The 24612-nt window shown below is 40.1% G+C and overlaps 2 protein-coding genes across 7 annotated transcripts in view; one reads left to right on the top strand and one right to left on the bottom strand.

Moving 5' to 3' along the window:
• The window catches only part of cacna2d2a (calcium voltage-gated channel auxiliary subunit alpha2delta 2a), a 319851-nt gene that overhangs the window by 88622 nt on the left and 206617 nt on the right, over positions 1–24612 (top strand). For all 5 annotated transcript variants that reach the window (XM_088338886.1, XM_088338884.1, XM_088338887.1 and 2 more), the window contains exon 3: positions 2343–2459. In XM_088338886.1, coding sequence (XP_088195012.1) covers positions 2343–2459 — 117 coding nt within the window. The remainder of the gene's footprint in view (positions 1–2342; positions 2460–24612) is intronic.
• Positions 7121–12688, bottom strand: LOC148364712 (uncharacterized). Of its 2 annotated transcripts, XM_088337244.1 has the most exons (4): positions 12543–12688; positions 12419–12467; positions 9824–9904; positions 7121–8075 (listed from the first exon to the last, which is right to left on the bottom strand). In XM_088337244.1, exons 1-4 carry the CDS (start codon positions 12610–12612, stop codon positions 7421–7423), a joined length of 855 nt encoding a protein of 284 aa, XP_088193370.1. In that variant the 5' UTR covers positions 12613–12688; the 3' UTR covers positions 7121–7420. The 2 variants fall into 2 exon arrangements, with proteins under 2 accessions (XP_088193370.1, XP_088193371.1); XM_088337245.1 differs by having other exon boundaries at positions 9824–9989; positions 12419–12645.

Raw genomic sequence — 24612 nt, 5'->3', positions numbered from 1 at the left:
CCCTACCACTGTGCCCCCAGGGAAAAAATATATATGAGTAATATAGTCTAAATCGTACTCTAATAGCAAAGCACCCAAAGATTTTCACCCCTAATTACCTCTTTAGGAACGATTCTCTCTATTGTGAGTGTTCATGTAGTTTGTGTAGGGTTGGGTACTATTTAGGTTTGATCTTAAAGCAATTGCTACTACTACTACTGTATGTGCTTGCATGTACAGAGCAACAGTGATGCCAATTTACCTGATCAATTCTGATGCTTCCTCATATTCTATATATACAATATTAACTCATTTAGTGCCAGAGGTTTCTCTCAAATGGGAATTGCTGGTGCCAACCAATTGTTGCCATTTTGAACCCTCATCTTTTCTTAGAAAAATGTATGCCTCAAACATTTACCATTGTGCAGTAAACAACAGTTAAACATTTCTAATTTATACTCGTTTCCAAGAAGACTGCTGAGAAAAACGGCTTTTTGGAAAGGATGCATTTCAAGCAGAACTTCCACTTAAAGGCCCGGTCACACAGCCTTTCACGGGCGTATCGAGGCTGAATCACGGCCAGAAATTTCCGCCCGTGAAGCAGACGCTGTTGGGCGCTTTGAGATCGCGATACAGACGAGATACAGCAGTGCTTTACACGCGTTAAGAAATTCACATGCGGTTGGCCGCGCGAAAAAGTTTTGCGCTGCTCAAAACTTTAGACCACGGGTAACCGCCGGCGGCACACGGGGTGCACACGAGGTAAAGACGCGGTACGAATGTGCTAGGACGTGCTACGGCCGTGGCCAAGACGTGGTTACACGCGGGTAGGACGCGAAATTTTAGCGGATAATCGCGGGTGGAGCACGGTCATAGCACGTTTGTTCTGCGCCTGTATCGCTGTGTTATCTCACATGAATTAGCGTGTGTAACGCGTGTGACGTCAAACGCCTTTCTCCGCGTATATACAGCGCGATTTGCCGAGCACACGTCAGTTGTGCTCGAGACGTCAAGGGGTGAACATGGATCCCCGTCACCGTAGTGACCTCGTCTTAATCCATTTTTATTTCTTGACATTTCTTTTCATTTCATAACGAGATAATAAAATAAAAATGAAAAACTATTACAATAATAACATATTGGCTTCTTCTTCGGTGCCATAGCTTGAAATCTTGATCTTCACGAGACTGTGTCTTGAGCAGTTATGATTTCTACAGCCCGGCTCGGCAGCTTTTATACCCGTGGTCCACACGCGGAAATGACGTGGAACTGACGCGATGAAGAAGCGTAACAGTTGCCGGCGTCTGTTTTGCGGGCATACCACGGATGAACAGCGGGTTGGCCAATTTTGCGCATTTTCCATCGCGGGCAACCACGGGCAAAAAAAAAAATCTCAAAATTTTACCCGCGATGCAGACGCAAAAGGCTATGTGACCGGGCCTTAAAGCTCTTTTTTAATATTATTGTGATACCTCCAATATCTAAACAATGCATTCCTTAAACACATTTGCACTTTTCTTGCAAAATAACATTTTGTTGCAAGAAAAATAAAATTATGCACGAACTTTGCAATGACTTTTCGGGTGAACGTATCACATAATTCGGGTCTTTATGGTGATCGTTGATGTGTACGAAAAATCTTCCCTCTCTGTCCTAACAATGACGAAAGGACTTTCTCATTGTTTTGAGAAAGAATAAAGCTTTGAAGCGTTAAACTATCTTCACTTTTATTGTCACACTGCGCGTACACGGCATATGGGCTGCCGACACACTGCCATACAGTGTAATACAGTGGATACAGAAAACAAAACAAGACACTAAGTGTGTTTCCAAAGATCTGATCAAAGCCACTCCTGCCATCTTGTGGTGATTTATCTTACTTAATCATTCCCAGAGGCTCGATACTCATCGTGAGGCTGCGCCAAAGCCTTTATGTATTTATTAACTGCAGGACAGACAATGCTTTTGAAAACACATTTATACTTTCTGGCACCAAATTAGTTAATCTGAAACATTTAGAATAGTCGGGGCCCACTCTTTTGACTTCATTTTCAGTATTTTGGACAGAGAATAAGGTTAAGACGTTATTCTTCATGTCTTGCTTTCCAGACAGCAGCTGGCCCTGGTATGGTTGTGCCATTAAGAAGCTCACTCTGAGTTTACTTACGCTTCTGCTCTGAAACTTGCGGGAGCGATGGCAGACTGCTTGCCTGCTCGGCGGATCATGTTTACCACCGTGTGTGCTCACTTCAGAGCAAGCACACTGCTCCCCTGCGATTAAATTATTTAAACCCTTAAAACAAACGGAGGTGCTCTGTGTAATCCGAGTTGTGCTTCTCCCTTTTGTTTGTGTGTGCGTTCAGATTTACAATGAGAAGAGGAGCCAGTTTGAAATCAAGAGGAACAACCCCAAGGACCTGGTGGAGAGGGTGGCACGGGACATCGCCAGGCTGCTAAACAGTAAGAGGAAAGCCCTGGAGGTAAGCCACAAATGGCTTGGAACCGTTTTTCATAAATGTAAACACGATGACGTGAAAATGCAAAGAAAAATCTCAACACTATTTACACATGAAGCCGTTTTGTGCATCGAAACGACTTGGTTGTCCCTTTGACAGGGTTCATACAGGCGCTTGAAATCCTTGAAAAACTTTGAATTTTAATGTTGTGTTTTTAAGGTTTGAAAAGTGCTTGTAAATGTTTAATTTGCTAAAGAATGACACCGATACTGCTCTCTGGTGGCTTCGCTTTGCCATCACATTTATTCATCCCTTGTGATTAACTGCAGCTAGCATTAGTTTGTATAGTATTGTCTTTAGAAGCGTCATATCCCAAGAAGACAGGTGCATGCTACACCTTAACAAGGCACTATGTGATGTGTGCTAGTGCAATGATTTTGTATCAAATATGGACATTTATTATGGGCAATGCCAAAAATTAGGGTAGAATTTTCCACTGGTCAAATGAATGGTAAGAAATTCCTGCAACTAAAAATATAAGCTTCATATTACATATTTTATTCAACACCTATATAGGGGAGATATTTGTCTGAAAAAAAATGTATTTGTGATTTACTGAAAAATCATATTTCTTGATAAATGCAAACACATTATTAAAGGTCACATTTGAAAGACGGATATATTTAAGGCTCTGCAAAATGCATGATTCACACTGGGTTATTTCTTTTAATGGTACCAAAAAAATGGGAAATTGGCTTTTAAAGGCCAAGAAAAAGGTGGACGAACCTTGCTTTGAGTTCACTGAGGATAATGCTTGTATATCCAAGGTGATCGCACTTTTTACAACAAAAGGCATCAAACACAGATGAATCAACAAGCCATGCGATTAAATCAATTTCAACCACCTCATTTTCTGCCTCTCTTTGCAAAATTCTCCAGAGATCCTATGCAATGCATCTTATTTTGGCCTAGTTCTTCAATATATACAAATTAGATGAATGTAAAATGTGGATAATTGGAAGTTATGGCTGACACCCAGTTTGTTATGTTTTGGTGGGGAAATTATGGCATAAGATTTTATCATTGTACTGAAAAGATTTACTTGATACTTTTAATTGTAATATTATTTTTTTGTTTTTATGAATAATATAACTAAGAATGTTTTTTTTCCGTTGTGGACTCCAGGAGTATATATATATATATATATATATATATATATATATATATATATATATATATATATATATATATATATATATATATATATATATATATATATATACATACATTTCTCGTTTCCCAACATTCATTACACTTGAGAGACAGATTGAGATTGGCTATTAATTAGATGAAATCATGGTTTATGAGCATTTCACTAGCAAGAGGCACTAAGTATATTTTTAAAGGGACATTAAGTATGATTTAGCGCCTCAATGCTAAAAAAATGTTGTTTATCAAAATAAAACAGATATAATAAGAAATTAGAATATACTTGAACTCTTACTGTACATGAAGGTGCTTTTTTAAATTTTAAAATGTCGTAAGTCAAGATTTTTTTTTTTTTACATAGTGTGAGGCTCATCTAGAGGGAGCTGACATTATTGTCCGCCACCTTGCAGCTACAGGTACCCCCAAAATCCTAAAACCTTGTGAAAGGCTGGGACAACAAGTAATTAGAGTAAATATGGTGCAATTCTTGGTTACTTTGAGTCCCCAAAATTTGTATTCTTCCTTATGCTTTGTAGCACACGCTTTGAATTGCACTGCAAAATACAGCGGCATCTAGTGGTGATTACACAGTGTGACTTCAAGTATAAAATACAACCTTAAGCATCCACTGGCTTAAACCAATTTAAAAACCGTACTATGAATTCTTACCCAATTGGCAGAAGATGTGGCTCATTTGTGTTAGTTATTTTTCATTTTAAGATATATAATGCATGTCTGGAAGTAGTCTTAAAAATCAAAAATCTTATCTAGCAATTGGTATATACTTTTGCTTGGTTCTACTTGAAATGGGAGAAATTTCTTTTATTTAAGTATTAATTGTATGTAATTACAATGACTTATTATTAGCTAGGCTCACTAAAACTTACCCTTGAATTGTCTGACTCCACTAGAAAAAAAACCCAACTTCAAATAGCCTAAATATTGCATTGTAATTACCATTATTGTGAACATTTTCAGTTGTGCTTACTAAAAAAGACACTCAGATTGTCTGTTTCAACGATTGAAAAATACTTAAAATAACTTGAAAATGGAAAAATTGCACATCTGATTTCAACGGCTATAGTCATTATTAGCTAAGCTTATTAAAAATCATGTTTTCTGATTTTACTTGGAAATCAACCTAAATAACTTAAAAATATAAAAAAATTGCACACGTAATCAAAATTACTGTGAACATTTTGCGCTACGCTCACTAATAGTGACCCTTAAATGATTTTACAAGAAAAACAACTTGAAATAGCTTAAAAATGGAAAGGTTGTTACAATTCATCTGAACTTTATTAGCTATGCTCACTTAAAGTGTCCCTTAAACTGTTTAATTTTACTAGAAAGACAACTTGATTTGCCGTCAAAATATATAAAAAATGCCATAACAATTACTGTGATCATTTTTGTTATGCTCACAAAAAGGGACATTTAATTTGCCTTATTATACTATAAAAACAACTTAAAAGAGTTTGAAAATTGAAAAATTAGCCAAAATTTCATTCATCTACCTTTTTGCTTAAAAATAACTTAAAAGAACTCAAAGTTTGGATGCGCATTATACACGAGGTTTTACGGATTGGAAAATATTGCTGACCACAATCGCAAAACATCGGAATCCACCAAATCCTTGCCACTGGAACACCAGTGATTTACTCAATAGACAGAAAGGCATTCATATTTATCTCATTATCACACTATTTTAGTCACAGTACCAGAAACAAATGCTAATTTTGTTGTGCATTTCACATGTTACACCATATATTTAATGTTAATACGTTTAGCCATGCGCTCTAATGTGATCCTAGTGTCTATTTTACTAGAAAAAAACATACTTAAAATAGCTTAAAAATAGAAAAAAAAATCACATCCAATTCTAATGACAGTAAACATTATCAATATGCATTAAAAGTGACCCTTAAAGACTGAAGAACTCTTTAACAACCATTTATTTTGACCTTCATTTGTCACTTGGGAGTGTAAGCACTGACATTTTTGAATTTGGTCTTCCAAAAAATAATTCAAAAAATTAAAACAAGAAGGAAAGAAAGCGTGTATCTTGCAAATGCATGTGGTGTTTGGGGGAATGAAGCACATTCATCCCGAGGAGCAAAGGTCTCTCAGGGGCGTGATTAATTCTGCAGTTGGGATCCTTAAAGGGAACAAAGCGCCGCAGTACATCTTGGAATGAATTTCATTTTGGCACTTTTACCCACCTGTCACACAAGAACTCACACATGCACAAATGCACACATGCACACACAAACTGTACCACAACAAAACCCCATCACTTCTACAGCAACTTCCACATGTCCGCCAGACTCACTGAGCACGGTGGAAGGAAGGAAATGAGGTGAAGAGTGGTAAAAGCAAAAAAAAAAAAAGACAGCGTGGAATGAGAATGTCTCCCTGCGGCGTGAAAAAATCAAGAAATGATGTTCAGAAATTCATAGATTTCAAATGAGCAGGGACACGAAGGAGGGTGCTGGGGCAAAAGTGAGGCGGTAAAAAGTTTGTGGTAAAAGGAGCGCAGCGGAAAGGAAACGTGATTGCAAAAAAAGGAACGATGGCAAAGAAAAATGGGGTTATGATTGCTTTGTAGAATATAAATGTAAAATACTAGGTTCATGTCCTTGTTTTTGCCATTTTGATAGTTGCACTATAACTCCCTATATTTATTTGAGCGTGAGTGTGAAAGGTTTTCTTGCACAAATGTCAGAAATGTTTTATTAAAGCATTTATCGATCCATCCTCAGTGGGATCGCGGGGGTGCTGGAGTCCATCCCTGCTATCTCCGGGCAGCAGGCAGGAGACACCTTGAACTGTTTTCCAGAGAGTCGCAGGGCACATACATACAGTTCACTCACTAGCTCATTCACACCAATTTGGACCGGCCAATTAACCTGACATGCATGTTTTTGGAATGTGGGAGGAAACCGGAGTGCCCGGAGGAAACACAAGCATGGAGAGAACATGCAAACTCTTCACAGGAAGGCTGGGAACTAGATTTGATCCATTTTCCTCAGAACTGTGCCGCAGACGCGTAAACCACTCAGCCGTTGTGCTGCACCTATTAAAGCATTTACCAAGTGCATAATTCGGATGGAGTATAAAATATATATGTCTCATTAAAGACATTTGTGAATATGCATTGTATTAACTATTATGACACAAGTTTTTTTTAATGTCATTAAAACAAACTTCAACTAAAATTTTCAACAAAAAGCCCCAGTGTTTAATATTTGACCACTAATAGGCAGTGTTGTCTGATGCGAAGGAAAAGCATTGCCGAATGATCACTGTGTAGTAGCTACATAGCAGACAAACTACTAGATATGGATTCCACCCTGTAAGAGAAATAATAATATCTCCACTATGAATGTTTTTATACAAAATAACATTTCAGATTCAGATTCAGATTCAGATCTACTTTATTGTCATTCTAGTACACGTGTATACAGAACGAAATGTCGATACATCTGACCCGCACAGTTTCCTCGAATGTACAGATATAAGTAAAAGTTGTATTGTATTATGGCTACGTATAGTATTTTACCATACCATAGTGCCGATAGTGCAAGAGGAGTAGCTAACCAGATGTGCAAAATGGGCATTCAGGTTAACAAGTCAGGTAAACAGTAACATTAACACTGTAACAATAACGCTGTAAGTACAATAGTGCCGAGAGCAAATGTGCAAGGAGTGGCAAGCTATAAAGAACTGCCAGTAGTGCAAAAAGTCAGATTAGCAGCCGTTAAGATTTAGGTTAACTATATGTTAGATTGACCATTTAACAGTCTAATGGCCAGGGGGACTAGACTACTGCGGAACCTGGTGGTCCTGCACCGCACACTGCAGTACCTCTTCCCAGAGGCTAGCAGAGTGAACAGTCCATGATGGGGGTGAGAGGGGTCCCCGATAATGTTCTTAGCATGGGATAGGCAGCGCTTCTGGCCAATGTCCTGAATGGAGGGAAGTGTAGTCCCGATTATTTTCTCTGCTGTCCTCGTTACCCTCCTCACACTACCCCAGTCGGTAGCGCTGCAGCCTCCACACCACACAGAGATACAGCTGGTCAGGATACTCTCTATGGTGCCCCTGTAGAATGTGATGAGGGAGGGTGGGGGCAGGTGGGCTCTCCTCATCCTCCGCAGGAAGTACAGGCGCTGCTGTGCCCTCTTAACCAGTGATGCAGTGTTCACGGACCAGGTGAGTTTGTTTGTAATGTGCACCCCTAGGAACTTGATACTGCTGACAACCTCCACAGCCTTGTTGTTGATGCAAAGTGGGGCATGGTTGGGCTGTTTTTTCCTAAAGTCGACAATGATCTCTTTAGTTTTGTCAACATTCAGGACCAGGCTGTTGTCCCTGCACCAGGCCACCAACTGCTCCACCTCCTCTCTGTAGGCCAGGTCGTTGTCGTCCCTGATGAGGCCCACCACACATTTGTATAATACTTCATGCATTCTCGCCTATTATTCATTTTTTGTACTCTATGAAAGTTTTTTGTACCACTAAAGGCTATAAATATTACACACTTTCAATCAATATATTATATGTTTTCAAGAAAAGAGAACCAACTGAACTGAATCACTAAAAGAATCAGCAAAAACACTTTGCTAATTGATAAGTTTATAGTTTAGTAAACAAAACTATAATTGAAGACATTAATGAATTTTGAATTTGCAAGGAGAACAGGAGAGGATTGTACTAAAAACACTCAGTATTTAAAACTCAAAATCTGTTCTATAAGCCCTCCCCTGACCCCTTACATTTTATTAAATCTCTGAAGTTACCAAAACATAAGTGTGTGGAAATGAGGTTAAAACAACAAATTGGGATTCCATGAAATCTCCTCTGCATGTGTCCAATATTAAAAAACAGAAACAAGCAGAATAAACTTCACTAATTATTCGTTTAAATGGTCCTGTGGGTTGAATTGAATGTGTTCCGTTCTTTATTAAACCACAACTTTAGAAAAGATTAAACTAACCCTTAATCTCTAACAATGTTAAAACCTTAGGAGTAACATAGTTTGGTTTCCGGAAGCTGTTAAAACAATGTTGTTCTATTTACACCTTGTATTTAAACTATTTCACCCAGCAGAATGGGGCACCTGTGTATTCTACCTAGACTAATGAAGCTTTGTTTCGAGAAATGTTTTATTGTTATTGTTTTTTTATATATATATATTTTGAAAGGCTTCTTGAAAAAGCCATAAGACCACCTTTGTTGTCAATGTAAATAGTTGAGCGGTCCTTACAGCTTGACCATGGTCAAATTGGTGCTAGTAACTCTTTATTGCAGTCAAATCATTACTTCAACTTCCATTCTACATCACCTGCACCGTTTATCCTCACTAGGGTCGCAGGGGTGCTGGAGCCCTTCCCAGTCATCTTCAGGCAGTGGGCAGGGGACACCCTGAACTGATACTTCAACTTGAGCACCCAAAATTGCCCTTAACTAATGAGGCATCGGCGGCATGGTGGTTGAGTGGTTAACATACCCGCAACACAGTTCTGAGGTCATAGGTTCAAAACCAGCGAGCATTCTTCTTGTGCGGAGATTGCATGTTCTTCTTGTGCTTGTATGGGTTTCCTCCGGGCACTCCGGTTTCCCCCCTCATTCCAAAAACAAGCATGTCAGGTTAATTGGCCAGTCCAAATTGTCCCTAGGTGTGAAAGAGCGAGGGAGCTATCTATGTGGCCTGCAACTGATCAGTTTAGGGTCTCCCCTGCCCACTGCCTGAAGACAACTGCGATGGGCTCCAGCACCCCGCAACCCTACTAAGGATACGCGGTGCAGATAATGGATAGATAATCAGGCAACTCCAGCTCTTGAGCAATTTTGAACCAAATCCGCTGGGTCAAAATGATTCACATAACCTACTCAACATCCATGGTTACCCAGCGAGCAAGAGAAGTGAGATCCACAGTACTTGAATGTAAACATCGAAACGACGCGTGAAACCCGGGGAATATAAAAAAATGGGAACCTCGAGCATTTTGCGAGTGCTTGTGCGCTACGAAGTGTGTGTTCGTGTGTCTGGGATCAGAGCAACAGCCTCACTCTTTGAGGGAGATACCAGCACGTGTTTCCTGACATCCCCTTTGAAGCCCGAAGAGGCCGCCCGGTCTGCCGGTTATATGTGCACTCGACGACAAGCGACTTACCAAGACTGATCCAGGGAACTCCCGCATCGTCCGGCGATCCATTGTGTTAGATCCAACCCCAAGTTCAGCAGTCTGGTGTCACTCAAAGCCCAAAATGAATTCGAGCCGTCAGTCAGATTTTCCCGCCGCGAGCAAACATACATGAGGGTTGTTACGTGGCTGTAGGCTTCAAAAAAGCAAAACACATCGTCATCAAATCTCCTTATTTGAGATTTCACAGAAGAGACTGGCGGAATAAAGAGGGGAGCAAGGTTAGTCTAATCCAATTACACATTTCAATACTATCCCCATAACTGCTGGGAGCCGTAGGACGGATGTCTCAGAGCTTATTCTTCGCCTGACGGTTCAAATGCCCCACACTTCCAGGGTCAAACAACAGTTGAGTGTTTTGGTAGTCTGGGTTTTTTTAGAGGACATTTGTTTCGCTAGCCCAATCCCATTTCCCCTCTTTCACCCACCCACTTCATCTTGTTTATCTTTTTACTTCTTACACTCTTTGGTGAAGACAATGAAACAATTCCTCTATGAATGAAGAAAATACTCACTGCTTACCGCGTTGTGATATAGCATATGAATTTCCCTCCAGGGATGAATAAGGTATCTATCTATCTATCTATCTATCTATCTATCTATCTATCTATCTATCTATCTATCTATCTATCTATCTATCTATCTATCTATCTATCTATCTATCTATCTATCTATCTATCTATCTATCTATCTATCTATCTATCTATCTATCTATCTATCTATCTATCTATCTATCTATCTATCTATCTATCTATCTATCTATCTATCTATCTATCATTCTTCTTTTGTCCTTAATTTTACTCAACTCTAGAAACAATCATGTTAGAACTGGTCACAACAATAGACTGTTGTGGTTAACCTGCAAAACAAATATTCAAGCTGCCTTGCAAATATTGTGCTTCACTTTTTTTTATTCTTCCGAGTCTTACCCGTAACCACCTCTCATTCATGTCTCAATCATTTTTCCTTGTCTAGCTGTGCATGACAGCAAAACAGAATCAAATAATTGTTTCATTTTCCACCACGATTGCTTCCAATGGTCTGTTATGTTCGAGGGGGCGTGACTTCGGAAAAGCTAAAGCACTCCCGACCTATCTTTGTGAAATGGGGCTTTTGTCCCTTACTACACCAAGGTGCCCCCTACGGAAAGCTGAGGTGCCTGCAGACCTGTTCTGAAAATAGTTCACCAGTGCTTGGTCATTGTTATTTTCTAGTAAAATGTTTTTTAGTGGTTGACTGAGTGTATTCAACCCTACTTCCATCAATAAATCTGGTAATAACATAGTAAAAATATTGTAATAACATGATAAGTTTTTATTCTACAAATGCATATCAGACCCTTGCACTAATTAGCAGGGTTGGGTAGGGTTACTTTAACTGGATTACTTTCAATTACTTTTGTATTACTCCAATACCAAATATGTTAATAAAAGACAAAAGAAACTATATATGAATACAATTATGACTCACAACACGTGATAAGCTTTCTCTCCTGGCTTTGATCTCTTTGATCTCCGGCAAAACTAACATAAATGCGACAGAAACTAAATGAAAATAAATCCAAACAGCTTGCCAACATCATTTTTGATGTTCCATGGCATCAAAGTTGAATATGCTAAAACCAAAGGTAAATGCTAAATGTAGTCTTGGACAAACACAGTATCGACAAAAAAATAAAATATAAAAATATTTAAGAATCCAACATGTAGAAAAAGAACGATAACAAGAACAACCATCAGCAATATCCGGGTGTTTATCTAAAACCAACAAAGTTAGCTTGATAGCAATTTATTTGATGACTCCCCAGGCCTGCACAAAATTTAGTAATTGTATTCATATTTAGTTTATTTTGTCTTTTATTAGCATATTTGGTATTGGAGTAATCCAAAAGTAATTGAAAGTAATCCAGTTAAAGTAACCCTACCCAACCCTGCTAATTAGTAACAAAAAGGTGCTCTCTGCTTTAAAAGGTTAGAGAATGCTGCTTTACACATTGCAAAAAACTGGGACAGTCTTCGTCTCTTGGTGAATTTACGTTACTAATGTAAGAAACAAAATGTAGAGGATTACCGTGTGATAAGATTGAGCCTAAAAGAGGATGTAAGGACTGCAAACACGTATGTCTTTTTAGCATGAGTTGATAAAAGCTCATAAACAGATAAGGGGGCTCGTCACCAAATTCCTGTTTCGTGGGCAGGAGTGTCCAATTGGACTTGGGATGGAATTTTAGACGCCGAATGATTGAATCACATGCAGTGTTTGCGCGTTATACGGCAAAAACATATCATTGCTAAAGTAGTTTGAGGTGTATTTGCTCGGCAGTCACTTGATCCCATTTTCGACGTGTACTCCTCTTCTAGAGCTGCCCATAATAATTTATCGAAGTTTGTTTGGGATTGCTTGTCTTTCTCGGATGATGGAGATGCTCTGTGACTTAATGCTGACGCTAGGAGTAATTGTAAACGATGGCAAGGAAGCTTGGTGTGGACACTGCGCCAGGGAAGGCCAAAGTATAAATGACAAGATTAATCATTTGGATGGCATTGAACTGTGTCTCCTACTGACCATGGTAACTGAGATGACGCAGCCAGGTCATTGACGGTGAGGGACGGACCTATGCACAGTCAACCGTCATCACTTTACATCTGTTAATAATTCACTAAGACGCTTAGTCCTGAGCGTGTCTTACTCAGTACGGTGCAATCTGTACAGGCAAGAAGAGTTGAAGCTGATCCAGTTAATAGAATAGAAAGAGACATGATGGAAGTTCAAAAGTACTAAACAGTTTCCAGTTGTCAGTAAATGGACACAATACATTTCAAAAGTAGGACTGCAACCAACCCCTTAATGTTCCAAAGGCCCGCCAGATAAACAACGTTGCGTCCTTATGACATCACCAGTTACTGACATACCTCATACCACGTTTCGGGCACATTTTGCACTGTGAGGATGTGTTTAAAACAATGGCTTGACACTTTTACTACCGTATTTTTCGCACTATAAGGCGCACCTAAAAGCCTTTATTTTTTTCAAAAGCTGACCATGCGCATTATAATACAGTGCGCCTTATATATAGATCAATATTAAGTCGCAAAGTCTTGCAACTAAGGCAAGCAGCCGCGGACTAGATTTTCCCCCGAAGGCGAAGTAGTCTGCGGTGTATGCTGGGATTTATATACCGGCGTTTCATTTCCTAACCAATGTGTCAATCATCATTTGAATCAGTCACTATTGGCTAAAGTTATTCGGAGGTAAAGGGGGCGGATCCTTTTAATCATTTACAGGCTCGCATAGGCTAAAGGGGCGAAACAAAGCCTGCAATTGACCGAAAAAGATGAATGTGAATCACACATTGGGTTGCACTACGGCATAGAGAATTTTTTTTTTACTGTTCTGTATTTGTAAATATTTTACTCTCCTGGATTTACTACACTCACGGTTGTAAGAAGACCATGGTTACATATCATTATTGAACGTGATGGCTGCAAGAGAACTTTGCGGCTTAATATTTTTCCGGTATCTTGTTTTAGACCGATCTTGATGTTTCTGTGATGAGTCTATTTTTAAACTAAATTCAATTCAAAGTGTTTATTGTCATATGCACAGTAAAGAACCCCGTTTCCCTGCATACTAAAATTCTTACTTTGCTGTCCACTCAGTTGCCAGCAAAAGATAAAATGGAAACTAAGAAATGTTTGGCATTACTTGAATCCCAAGACTTTAACCTTCCGAATGATATTCGGAACGATGCATTTGAGTGATTGGTGACACAGTACAGACACTGTTTCCGTACATGTCCGAGACACGTATTTGCTTCTTTGCAAGCTTTCGGAATGTTAGGGGGGGAATAAGTTTGACTGAACTATCTGACTGTTTTGTCGACGTTCCCATTGTAGCACCTTATAATCCGGTGCGCCTTATGTATGGAAAATATAGGACCAAAAACTATTCTTTGGGGGTGCGCCCTATAACCCGGTGCGCCTTATATAGCGGAATATACGGTACTTTTGATTTCGACCTACAGGTTTTTATTTCCTATTCCATCAACAAAAGTAAGCCTGGATGTACAGTACATCTACTTAAAACATATCATTTAATGACTTTTTTTGTGAAAAAAAGGGCGGTTTTAAATAAAGTTGCAAGTTGATATAGTTGATAAAAATCAAAATTAAAAGTAGCTTGTCGACTACTGGTGTGAGACACGTCAAGCAAGCAAAGGACTCAGAGAAATGCGCATACTTACGTGGTGCTGATTAAAGGTACTTAGTAACGGCTTCTATTAGCCCAGCAGGAGCTCCTCTGAGACACATCACCATTCGTTTTTTAATTGAAAAGGCACAAATAACTCATTTCAAACTCCTACATTTAGCCGGCACACTTTAAACTTGGTCAGTGGACCTGAAAACGAGGTTCCCTCCATCACGCCACTGATGAGCTTTTGTCCCGACCGAAGCAATCACTTTTGTTCTACGTTGAGTCCGCTAACAGAACCCGAGATGTGTTGTATTGATTTTTGTCAGTGAGCCGTCGACGCCGCCGTACGTTGCAGTGCGCCGCCCGTGGCCCGATTCATGAATCCTTCCAAAGGGCCATCTAAAAAGCTTCCTAAATCACTTGAAGCACTTGATTTCTGCGTCTGTCATCCCCGTAACAACAGCGGCTGTGCTTGTCTGGCAGCTGGTGTGCGCACAATGAATTGCACCACCAGCGGCGGGCGATTAGGTGCCCGCTGTCGGCGTGAATCAATGACAAATAAAGGAAGTGTCTCACTCTGATGGAGGGACAAGCCTGCAACCTTGCTCCAGTCTGGCACAACCTGAGCTACATGCTAAATTGTTCCTCAATTAAAATAGTATTTCCATATTTTGCATTTGAGCAGATTTAGTAGGACTTTGACCAAATTTGGGACCTGTTTGTAATTGGTTAGTTAGACAACCTAAATACAGAAGGGCCAGGACTGGGATTCTAAGCGAATAGTGAAACATGAACTAAGTGATTGAGTGTTGAACTTTTTTATAGTGACGCATGTAGTCTACTCTTTTATAATTCAAACCACAGCCATATCCCCCTAGTGCAGGGGTGTCAAACATCAGGCCCGGGGGCCAGATCAGGCCCGCTAAGGGATTGAATCTGGCCCGCGAGACAACGCTCAGAGAAGCGCAAGAGTAAAACGAGCTGCAGGTTTAAATATGTCCACTTGATGTTGTCAAAGCCAGGTGCGTCTCACAAAGACGGTGTACCGGTACTTGAATTTATTTGTTTTTCTCTCTCTCTCGCTCTCTCTCTCTCTCTCTCTCTCTCTCTTTTCCTCCCCTTTTCTCTCACTCTCTGTGTGTCTCTCTCTCTTTCACTTTCTGTGTCTCTTTTTTTTGTTTCTCTTTGTCTCTTTCTCTCTCTGTGTCTTTTTACCTTCTTTTGCTCTCTCTTCCATTTTTCCTTTTCTCTCTTTCGCTCTCTCCTGCTTTCCCCTTCTCTCCTTCTCCCATTCTCTCTTTCTCTCCTTCTCTTTTCTCTCCTTCCCTCTTTCTCTCTTTCTATTTATCTTTGGATATCATTCTTTCTCTCTCTTTCTTCCCCCCTCTCTTACTATTTGTCTTTATATCTTTTTTTTCTCACATTCTCTCTCCCTCTCTCTTCTCTCTCTCTCCTTCTTCCCCCCTTTCTCATCATTTGTATTTATCTTTTTTTTTCTCACATTCTCTCTCCCTCTCTCTTCTCTCTCTCTCTTTCTCCCTTTCTCTCTTTCATTTTCTCTTTCTATTTATCTTAGGATATCATTCTTTCTCTCTCTTTCTTCCCCCCTCTCTCACTATTTGTTTTTATATCTTTTTTTTCTCACATTCTCTCTCCCTCTCTTCTCGCTCTGTCTTTCTCCCCCCCTCTCTCACTATTTGTCTTTATATATTTTTTTTCTCACATTCTCTCTTCCTCTCTCTTCTCTCTCTCTCTTTCTCCCTTTCTCCCTTTCATTGTCCCACCCTCTCTCTTTTTCTCTCCTTCACTTTGTCTTATTTCTTTCTCTCTTTTTCTCTCTCTGTAATATTCTAGTCCGGCCCCCGAAAGAATGTTTGTTCTATCGTGTGGCCCCCGAGGTAAAATGAGTTTGACACCCCTGCCCTTGTGGGAGGTGGCTAGAGTCATTTCTGACTCGTTTTGGGAGATTGATTCAGAGGAGGGGATTCCCAGCCCCCTCGCTCAACCCAACTGAGGTGTTGGGAGTCATTAGGTGACCAAACCCCCCAATTCCAACCCCTAATGCTGAACGCCAAACAGGGAGGCAACGGGTACCAATGTTTAAGTCTTAGGTATGACTCGGCCGAGGCTTGAACCACAACCTCCCAGTCTCGGGGCGGGCGCCATCCCCCCAAGGCCACCGAGTCTACTCTAGGGAACCTAATTAAACCTGCTGAGGACCTAATGAATCTATTACTATTACTAAGATATATAAAGCAACATTTTCTTACCGCTCTGTCAGTTCTCTTCAATTTTCAATAAGCAAAAAATGAAACATCATATTTTATAAATATGCCCAAAACATGAACATTTAATGAAAGAACCCTGTCTTATTCAGGCATCATCAGTAGCCTATAGTTACTATTTTAGCCAAAGCAGGCTAAATTACCTCAAAGAAATACATAATGAGCAGGGTTGGGTAGGGTTACCAAAATAGGCCCGCTAAGGGATTGAATCCGGCCCGCGAGACAACACTCAGAGAAGCGCAAGAGAAAAACAAGCTGCAGGTTGAAATATGTCAACTTGATGTTGCCAAAGCCAGGTGCCTCGAACGAAGACACTGTACTAGTATTTCTTTCTCTCTCTCTCTCTCTCTCTCTCTCTCTCTCTCTCTCTCTCTCTCTCTCTCTCTCTCTCTCTCTCTCTCTCTCTCTCTCTCTCTCTCTCTCTCTCTCTCTCTCTCTCTCTCTCTCTCTCTCTCTCTCTCTCTCTCTCTCTCTCTCTCTCTCTTCTCCCACTCTCTGTCTATTTCACTCTCTGTGTCTCTCTTTTTTTCTTCCTTTGTTGCTCCTACTCTCTGTGTCTTTTTAACTTCTTTTGCTCTAACTTCCTTTTTTCCTTTTCTCTCGTTTCTCTTTCTCTCTTCCTACCCTTCGCGCTTTTCTCTTTTCTCTCCTTCTGTCTTTCTATTTCTCTTTGGATTTATTTCTTCCTCTCCCTTTCTTTCCCTCTCTCACGACTTCTCTTTTTATCTCTTTTGTCTCTCCCTCTCTCTCCCTCTCTCTCTTTTTATTTTTTGTCCCGCCCTCTCTCCTTTTTCCTCCTTTCTCTTGTTTCTTTATCTTTATTTTTCTTTCTCTTTAATCTACTAGTCCGGCCCCCGTCAGAATGTTTGTTCTATTGTGTGGCCCGAGTTAAAATGAGTTTGACACCTCTGACGTAGGCAGACAAACTGAAATAATCAATTAATTCAAAATTCGCGAAGTAGTGAACCTGTATTAACAGAAGTGGTCTCTGTACCTTTATTTGTCTTCAGTCTGACTTGAATGACCTACTGGGCAGCTTCCCCTGAAAACACAGCAGGGCCATTGGTAATGGCGAGCAGCTTTCAGTGGCCTATGTTCATCCGGACTCTTTAATGAATTACAAGAGCTTCATAATGAGTGCGCCCGAGCACGGCGCCGTGGAGGTCAGCTACTTTGAATGATTAATCAACCCGATTGCTAGTTAAAACCTAACAGGCGTGCTTTCGAGGACGCCCTGTGTTGCAAAAAAGGCATGCTAGGACATGCGCCGCCGAAAGAAAAATGGAGGAAAACAAATTTAAAATGTAGGTTTTAGAGTCATTTGGTTTCCAATTTTCTGTTGGCCTCTGTAGAACTCTGCAGTCCCATCAGGGAAGAAGAGCAAAAGTAGGACAAGCTCTAATTTAACAAAAGTAGAAGAGCAAACTTTACCCGGTGATCATTTATAGCACAGGTGTCAAACAGGCGGCCCGTGGGCCAAATTAAGGGATTGAATCCGGCCTGCGAGACAACACTCAGAGAAGCGCAAGACAAAAACAAACTGCAGGTTGAAATATGTCAACTTGATGTTGCCAAAGCCAGGTACCTCTCACAAAGACACTGTACGTGTATCTCTCTCTCTCTCTCTCTCTTCTCCACCCCTTTTCTCCCACTCTCTGTCTCCGTCTCTTTCACTCTCTGTGTCTCTCTTTTTCTCTTCCTTTGTTGCTCTTTGTCTCTTTCTCTCTCTGTGTCTTTGAACTTCTTTTGCTCTAACTTCCTTTTTTCTTGTTCTCTCTTTTCTCTTTCTCTCTTCATACCCTTCGCGCTTTCTTTTCTCTTTTCTCTTCTTCTGTCTTTCCATTTCTCTTTGGATTTCTTTCTACCTCTCTCTGTCTTTTCTCCCTCTCTCACATCTTTTTATCTTTTGTTTCTCACCCTCTCTCTCTTTTTCTTTCTTTGTCCCGGCCTCGCTCCCTTTCCCTCCCTCTTTCTCTTATTTCTTTATTTCTTTTTCTTTCTCTTTAATCTACTAGTCCGGCCCCCGACAGAATGTTTGTTCTATCATGTGTCCCCCGAGTTAAAATGAGTTTGACACCCTTGACTTATAGCGAGGCTCGACAACACGTGGCTCAGGAGCCGCATGTGCTGCTGATTGGCTTCCTGGCATTTTCCCTAAAATGTTTACAAATTGGAAAAGATGGGTGCAACGCAAAACTCTGGCTCATCTCTCCTCAGCTTGTTTCCTCTTTATCACGTGTCTCCTGTGTTAGAGCTTAGCTGTGCAGGTCCAAACTCCAACCCTTTTAAAGAGGCTGCGTCACAAGTTATGCAGTTAGCTGTTTTAAACAAGGTTAAGCACTTTCCATTTAGTTTTTCTTTGATCTTCAAAATAAAAATGGATTTCTTTATGGCATTTCTTAAATTGTTTAAAGCAACGAAACATACTGTCATTCATTAATATAGTAATGATGTTGAACTTCGTCATCAGTGTTCATTTTACCTCTGAAAAGTGATGGGTCCTGGGGACTCGCATGCTCAAAAATCTATGGGTCCCAACAGAGATCTATGGGTCCCCAAAATTTAGTGTTATCGAGGTTGAAATTGTAAATCGGAGAGAAATATATAATATAAATCTATATTTTCATTCAGTTTTAATCATTACGCTTAATTGAGAATACAAAGCAGTTATCGCTTCAGATTTTTCAGTTCACAAAAATATTGTACATTATGCAAAATAATATTGCTGAAATATTAGTCTACGTATTCGTGCAGTTTTAATCATCACAGTTAATTGGTAATACAAAGCAGTTATCACTTCAGATTTTTCAGTTCATATATTCTTCGTGGTTTGCGGTCCTGCCACAGTTGTAATGCCTTCTCAAGGTCCAATTGTTTGGTAAGATGCACCTTCATAAGCTGATGTTGTGTTGCGATATTGAGGCGGTTTCGCTTTTTTGGGAGGATGCCGTTTTGGACGCTGAAACCCCTCACACAACTTGCAATATGTACGGCTGATGTCTTTGCAAGCTACGCCAAAAAAATGAGATTTGGAAAATCATGTAGCCTCCATTATCATCCTCCTCATAGCGTAACCAGGGATATAATTTAGTCCATTTTGGCAGAAAAGTCCTTTTCTTGCTAGGAGTATTCTTTTGTTTATTTTCTTTCGTCGAATCGTTCGCTTCAACACACGTGTTTTTCTTGCCTCCGCGATCTCCGCTGTTTTTTCGTGCCGGAATTATTGCCGTTGTTATCACTCTCTGCATTGTGTTTCGACTTATTACTGACACTGAAGAAATTACCAATTTTGTGTTGATTTGCACCTCATACTAACTGTTTTTTCGGAGGCATACTTCTCTTTCATTTGAAGACAAGCACCACAACAATGACGTAATCTCGAAGCAACGAGATCTCGTTTGCCGAGATCGGCGAAAACTCGAACCGAGAGACCAAAACAACAATGGCAGATCTGCCTGACAAAAAGTTTGGAGTGCGGTAAATCTTTGTTAAAAAAAAAGTCATCGGGTAATAATGACAATTTTGTGTCAAAAAAGTTGCGTCCCGGGGACGCACGTTGATTTGACACGATGCATCCCCAGCAAAAATGATGCGTCTAAGACGCAGGGACTCGGGCAGACGAGAACACTGCGTCATAAGTCTCGTGGTGTGTCCTTCTCCACAGATGCGCTGCAACCAAGGTAGTCATTTCGATAGTTATCTTAAGGCTTATATAAGCCGCTCCAGACCAATGTTCCCTCTAATTTTCCACGGGTCTCAGCGTTCACACAAAGTCGGTGAGCAACGCTTGAAACAACAGTGAGCAACCATAATCCCAAGTGTGGCAAGATAAAAAATTATCAAACATGTCCAAAACTTGACATCAAGTTACATTTTGCTGAGTTTCCGGCAATGCAAAATTATTTTTCTCTTTTGAATGAATTGACTCATGCACTATTGCAAAGGTTGTACGGCCTACAAACGTCATTTGTTCTTAAAATTCTTATATCTATTTCTTTTTTTTCCTGATATTTTTTGTCGCATAATATTAACATTTTTGGAGGCTTATTTAGTCGGTTGCAAGATACAGAACTGTACTTAGTCACATTTTATAGTGGAAGTACAATGTTGGCAACAAGATTTACTTGATACAATTGGAAATGATTTGAATGCAACACAAACTTTTTCTTCATTTTTCCGTGTTTTTTTTACTTTTTAAAAAATTCCTTTAAAAAAAGTCTCATTGTGTTTATTTTTTCCGAGCTGTTACTTTTTTCTTTTTGTTCTCCATTTACTTTTTTCCTACGTTTCTTTCTTTTTTTTTTTTTCTAAATTTTTCCTCCTTTTTTTCTCTTCCTTTTGTTTCTATTTTTCCCAGCTTTTCACTACTTTTTCATTTTGGTATTTTTTTTCTTTTTTGTTCTATTCCCCCCTTGTTTTAAGTCATTTTGTGCATAGTTTTACATAATATTTGGTCTTGTTGGGATTAAAGAAGCAAAAACAACCGAAAGAGCCGGTTTCCTCTTAGTGAGCCGAGCCGAAGAAGCCAGTTCTCGACAAACTCTAACTTTACTTTTCAACTTCGTTCGACATTGACTTCAAAATACCGCATTTAGGACACAACGTCAGGGTAACCCGTGTATTTTTACCTTCATGCACTGTAACTTTGACTTAATTCGCTTCTTAATTAGTAATTTTGAGCCCTCATTTTTGTGCGCTGGCTAGATTTTCTTGTGCGTTGAGAATGTGCGAGCAGTGCACAATTGCGCACAGCTTAGAGGGACTCTGCTCCAGACTATTTTTTTTTATTGGTCCAATATCGCTCGTTCAACATTTTGGGTTGATTAACCCTGACTCAGAGCATCAACTCAGTATCATCATGCTACAGAAGGGTCCAGTTTCGTCACTCAGAATGTGAACAAAAACTAGTGTCTTGCCACTGTTGGCAGGTAAAGTCTATTTGAATGCTGAAATTGATTGGGATCTGTGTTTCAAATGTCTCAGCGCTGTTATCTGTTCAACTGAAAAGGTCACACAGGACAGGACGCTATCCGATGTCCTTTGTCATTTAAATGAGTTGGTTCTTTAATATCAACTAAATGTTGACGGTGTCAATGTTTGCATAGGTGATTGAAATGACGTGAAGTGAGATGATGTGCTTAAGGATCACCAAAGTCATCACCGAGCTTCCAGTGAAGCAGAGAAAGGGTTGAGGATGAAAGTTCATGGTGATTTTGGCAATTTTTGTGACATTTATCACCATAAATGTCAACCTGGCACTAGAGTAATCAGCAATCCATGAGTTGTTGTTTTTACATTCCCAGTCACTTTCAACAACTACTGTACTCTACAGCCCAGGAATTTGGGCACGGTTATCTGATCCGAGACCTCTAAAGTTTGCCCATCTATTTCCTGTCTTTGAAACAAATCACATCATTAGCATATTAAATGAGCCGCCATGGATCTTGTTTCTGCCATCCTTAAAACTCAACAGATAGTATACAACATAATTTTCAAGCCAACAAGTTCAGGGTATCACCTGCCCACTGCCCAAACTTACCTGGGGTGGGCTCCAGTGCTCCCGCGATCATACTAAGAATAAGCAGTGCCGATATTGGATGGATGGATAATATAAGCAATGCACAAAATGAGGAACGTTTGCCTGAAAACTGAAATACCTAAATGAACAAATAATAGGCAATTGTAAAAATATTTATTTTGCATACGGATTTGATAGCAGAGCACGATATAATTGGGCCTTAAAGGAACAGTGTGTATTATTACCCAGCAGGGTTTTTAAACCTGACGAACAAATAGGGTGAAAATATCTCATCTCATCTCATCTCATTAGCTACACCGCTTATCCTCAGTAGGGTCGCGGGGGTGCTGGAGCCCGTCCCAGCAATAATCGGGCAGTGGGCAGGGGACACCCTGAACTGGTTGCCAGCCAATCGAGGGCACACGGGGACGGACAACTCACTCGCTCATTCACACCTAGGGACAATTTGCACCGGCCAATTCACCTGAAATGTATGTTTTTGGAATGTGGGAGGAAACCGGAGTGCCCGGAGGAAACCCACGCAAGCACGGGGAGAACATACAAACTCCGCAAAGGAAGTCTGGAGCTGGATTTGAACCCACGCAGGAGGTTCCCAAGACATAAACTGTGCCGCATATGCGCTAACCGCTGCGCCGCCGTGCTGCCCGGTGAAAATATCATGATAGTATATTCATAATTATAAATCATTATCACTATGTGTGTATACTACAAAACACTACAACAGAAATTCTACAAAGTTGACTATATTATTTTTCAAAAACATATATTACTTTGCTTTAATTCTGAAAAGAAAAAACTGAAATACAGAAATACTTTAAACATACTAGAGGTTAGTTACACAATACAATAGGTTTCTATCCCGCAATAAGGCAATTTCACTTTGGGATCCCACCTCAGAACGGGTATCCCAGGGCGTACGGTACGATTAGGAATTTTTTTTGTGTTAACTTTACATTCTTAATGATCCTTAAACAAAATGTTGCATTTAACACCTGCAGAGTGTTGAAAGTGTAATGTATGACAAGTTAAAGTTAGGCTACCTGAGACTGAGTTCTGGTAGTATTGTTTGGGCTTTTTACACTTATACTATAGTACAAAAATACCTCCACGGAAACACCACGATAGAAATACTACCACAGAAATACTTCGAAGATACTACTACAGATTGATACTTTATTCATCCCCGTAGGGAAATTCACACTTCCAGCAGTATCCTTGTGTTGAAAAATACAATAATAAAATAGATATATAAAATACAATAATACCCTTTTTGCTGTAGGGTATTTAAATAGTGCTACGGAAAATACACTCTGTAATAAAAATAGGGTAATGTGCAAATGTGGAGGTGGGGTTTAATGTGGGCTTTTACTCCCTTGGGTGGAGTCAAAGAGCCTCATGACATGAGGAAGAAATTATCTCCTCAGTCTGTCTGTCACAGGCCAGAAACGAAGACAGGACCCAGTAGCGGTCGTTTACTCAGTTTTATTGATAAGGAGGGAGAGCAGGGCTTGCTTCCATGATCCGACGATCGATGGACACAGGTAACAGGTGACGGGATCGCGGAAGTGGCACTTACGTGTCGAGCGTGAATAATCGTAGACTGCAGGGATACTGGTCACTAGCCGGGATGGGAGAGCAAGGGCGGTATCGAGTTCAGAAAGAAGGTCGGCAACAGGTATCAGGCAGGAAACAGGGTAAAACAGATCGGTGGTCGGAATGGCAGATCAGGGCAGAAACGGGTCCAGAAACAGGTCGGCAACAGGTATCAGGCAGAAGAAAACAGGGCTGGAAAATGTCGGACGGAATGAGCTTGCCTAGCTGGGAGCAAAGGTTTGCAACGATCTGACGCCGGTAACAGGTAGCCGGGGGGTTTAAAAAGTGGCAGGGAGCCAATCAGCGACCAGGGCTGTTGGCGCCAACGGGGCAGCTGCAGGTGCCCCGAATCAGTAATCATGACACTGTCCATGGAACAAGACTGTGACAGCAGTCTGTCGCTGAAGCTGCTCTTCTGTTTGGAGATTATGCTGTGTAGTGGATGTCATGAATTGCAACAAAGATACTACCACACAAGCCCTACAAAAATCCTACTTCAGAAGTCAAAATCCTACAAAAATTCAATTAATGTACCAAAATGCCACAAAAACACTACAAATACACAACTACGGAAATACTACTACAGAAATACTGCAACATTTTTACAGCAATATTAAAAAATATTACAGAAACAATACACAAGAACTACAAAACTAAATAGCAAATTAAGTGCTTGAAACAAGGACCTAATATATATTTTTTGTTTTAACAGTGAGTGTTTAAAAAAACAAGTTTATGAAACGGATCTATTTTTATAAATGCAAAAAGAAGTACGACACTGATGTCTGCATGTATTTTTATTCATCAATCAAAATCAGAAAAAAGTGGATAGGTCTTTAGGACGTTTTGGCCAAATATGTAATTGTACATGGATCCATCCATTCAGTAGGGTCACGGGGGTGCTGGAGCAGTGGGCAGGGGACACTCTGAGCTAGTTGCCTAAATATATATATTTGTATATGTGTACATGGATTTGGTGCTGAAAGTTCAGTGCATCCCTAGTAATTACAGGAACATCAGATTCAAAGGAAAAATGTACATGGACAGAGACATTATGTTCCTCACCAGGTAGCATATGATAGCTACTATTAAAAGCATGTTGGCGGATTTATTTATTGAGCATATGCACATCAAGTAGGATTCAATGC

This window comes from Urocampus carinirostris, chromosome 6, assembly GCF_059441175.1.
Source record: "Urocampus carinirostris isolate Australia breed hairy pipefish chromosome 6, RoL_Ucar_1.0, whole genome shotgun sequence".
Classification (NCBI taxonomy): Eukaryota; Metazoa; Chordata; class Actinopteri; order Syngnathiformes; family Syngnathidae; genus Urocampus; species Urocampus carinirostris.
The sequence above is the reverse complement of the archived record's forward strand: the minus strand, read 5'-3'. Positions and strand labels throughout refer to the sequence as shown.

Excerpts from the sequence above, each read along its gene's own strand:
- LOC148364712 (XM_088337244.1), bottom strand. The coding sequence starts at position 12,612 with ATGTCTCTTTCTATTCTATTAACTGGATCAGCTTCAACTCTTCTTGCC. Across the intron at positions 12,468-12,542 it reads TACAGATTGCACCGTACTGA|GTCCGTCCCTCACCGTCAAT; the intron begins GTAAGACACGCT and ends GACTGTGCATAG. Across the intron at positions 9,905-12,418 it reads GCGTCATCTCAGTTACCATG|TGACACCAGACTGCTGAACT; the intron begins GTCAGTAGGAGA and ends TTGGGCTTTGAG.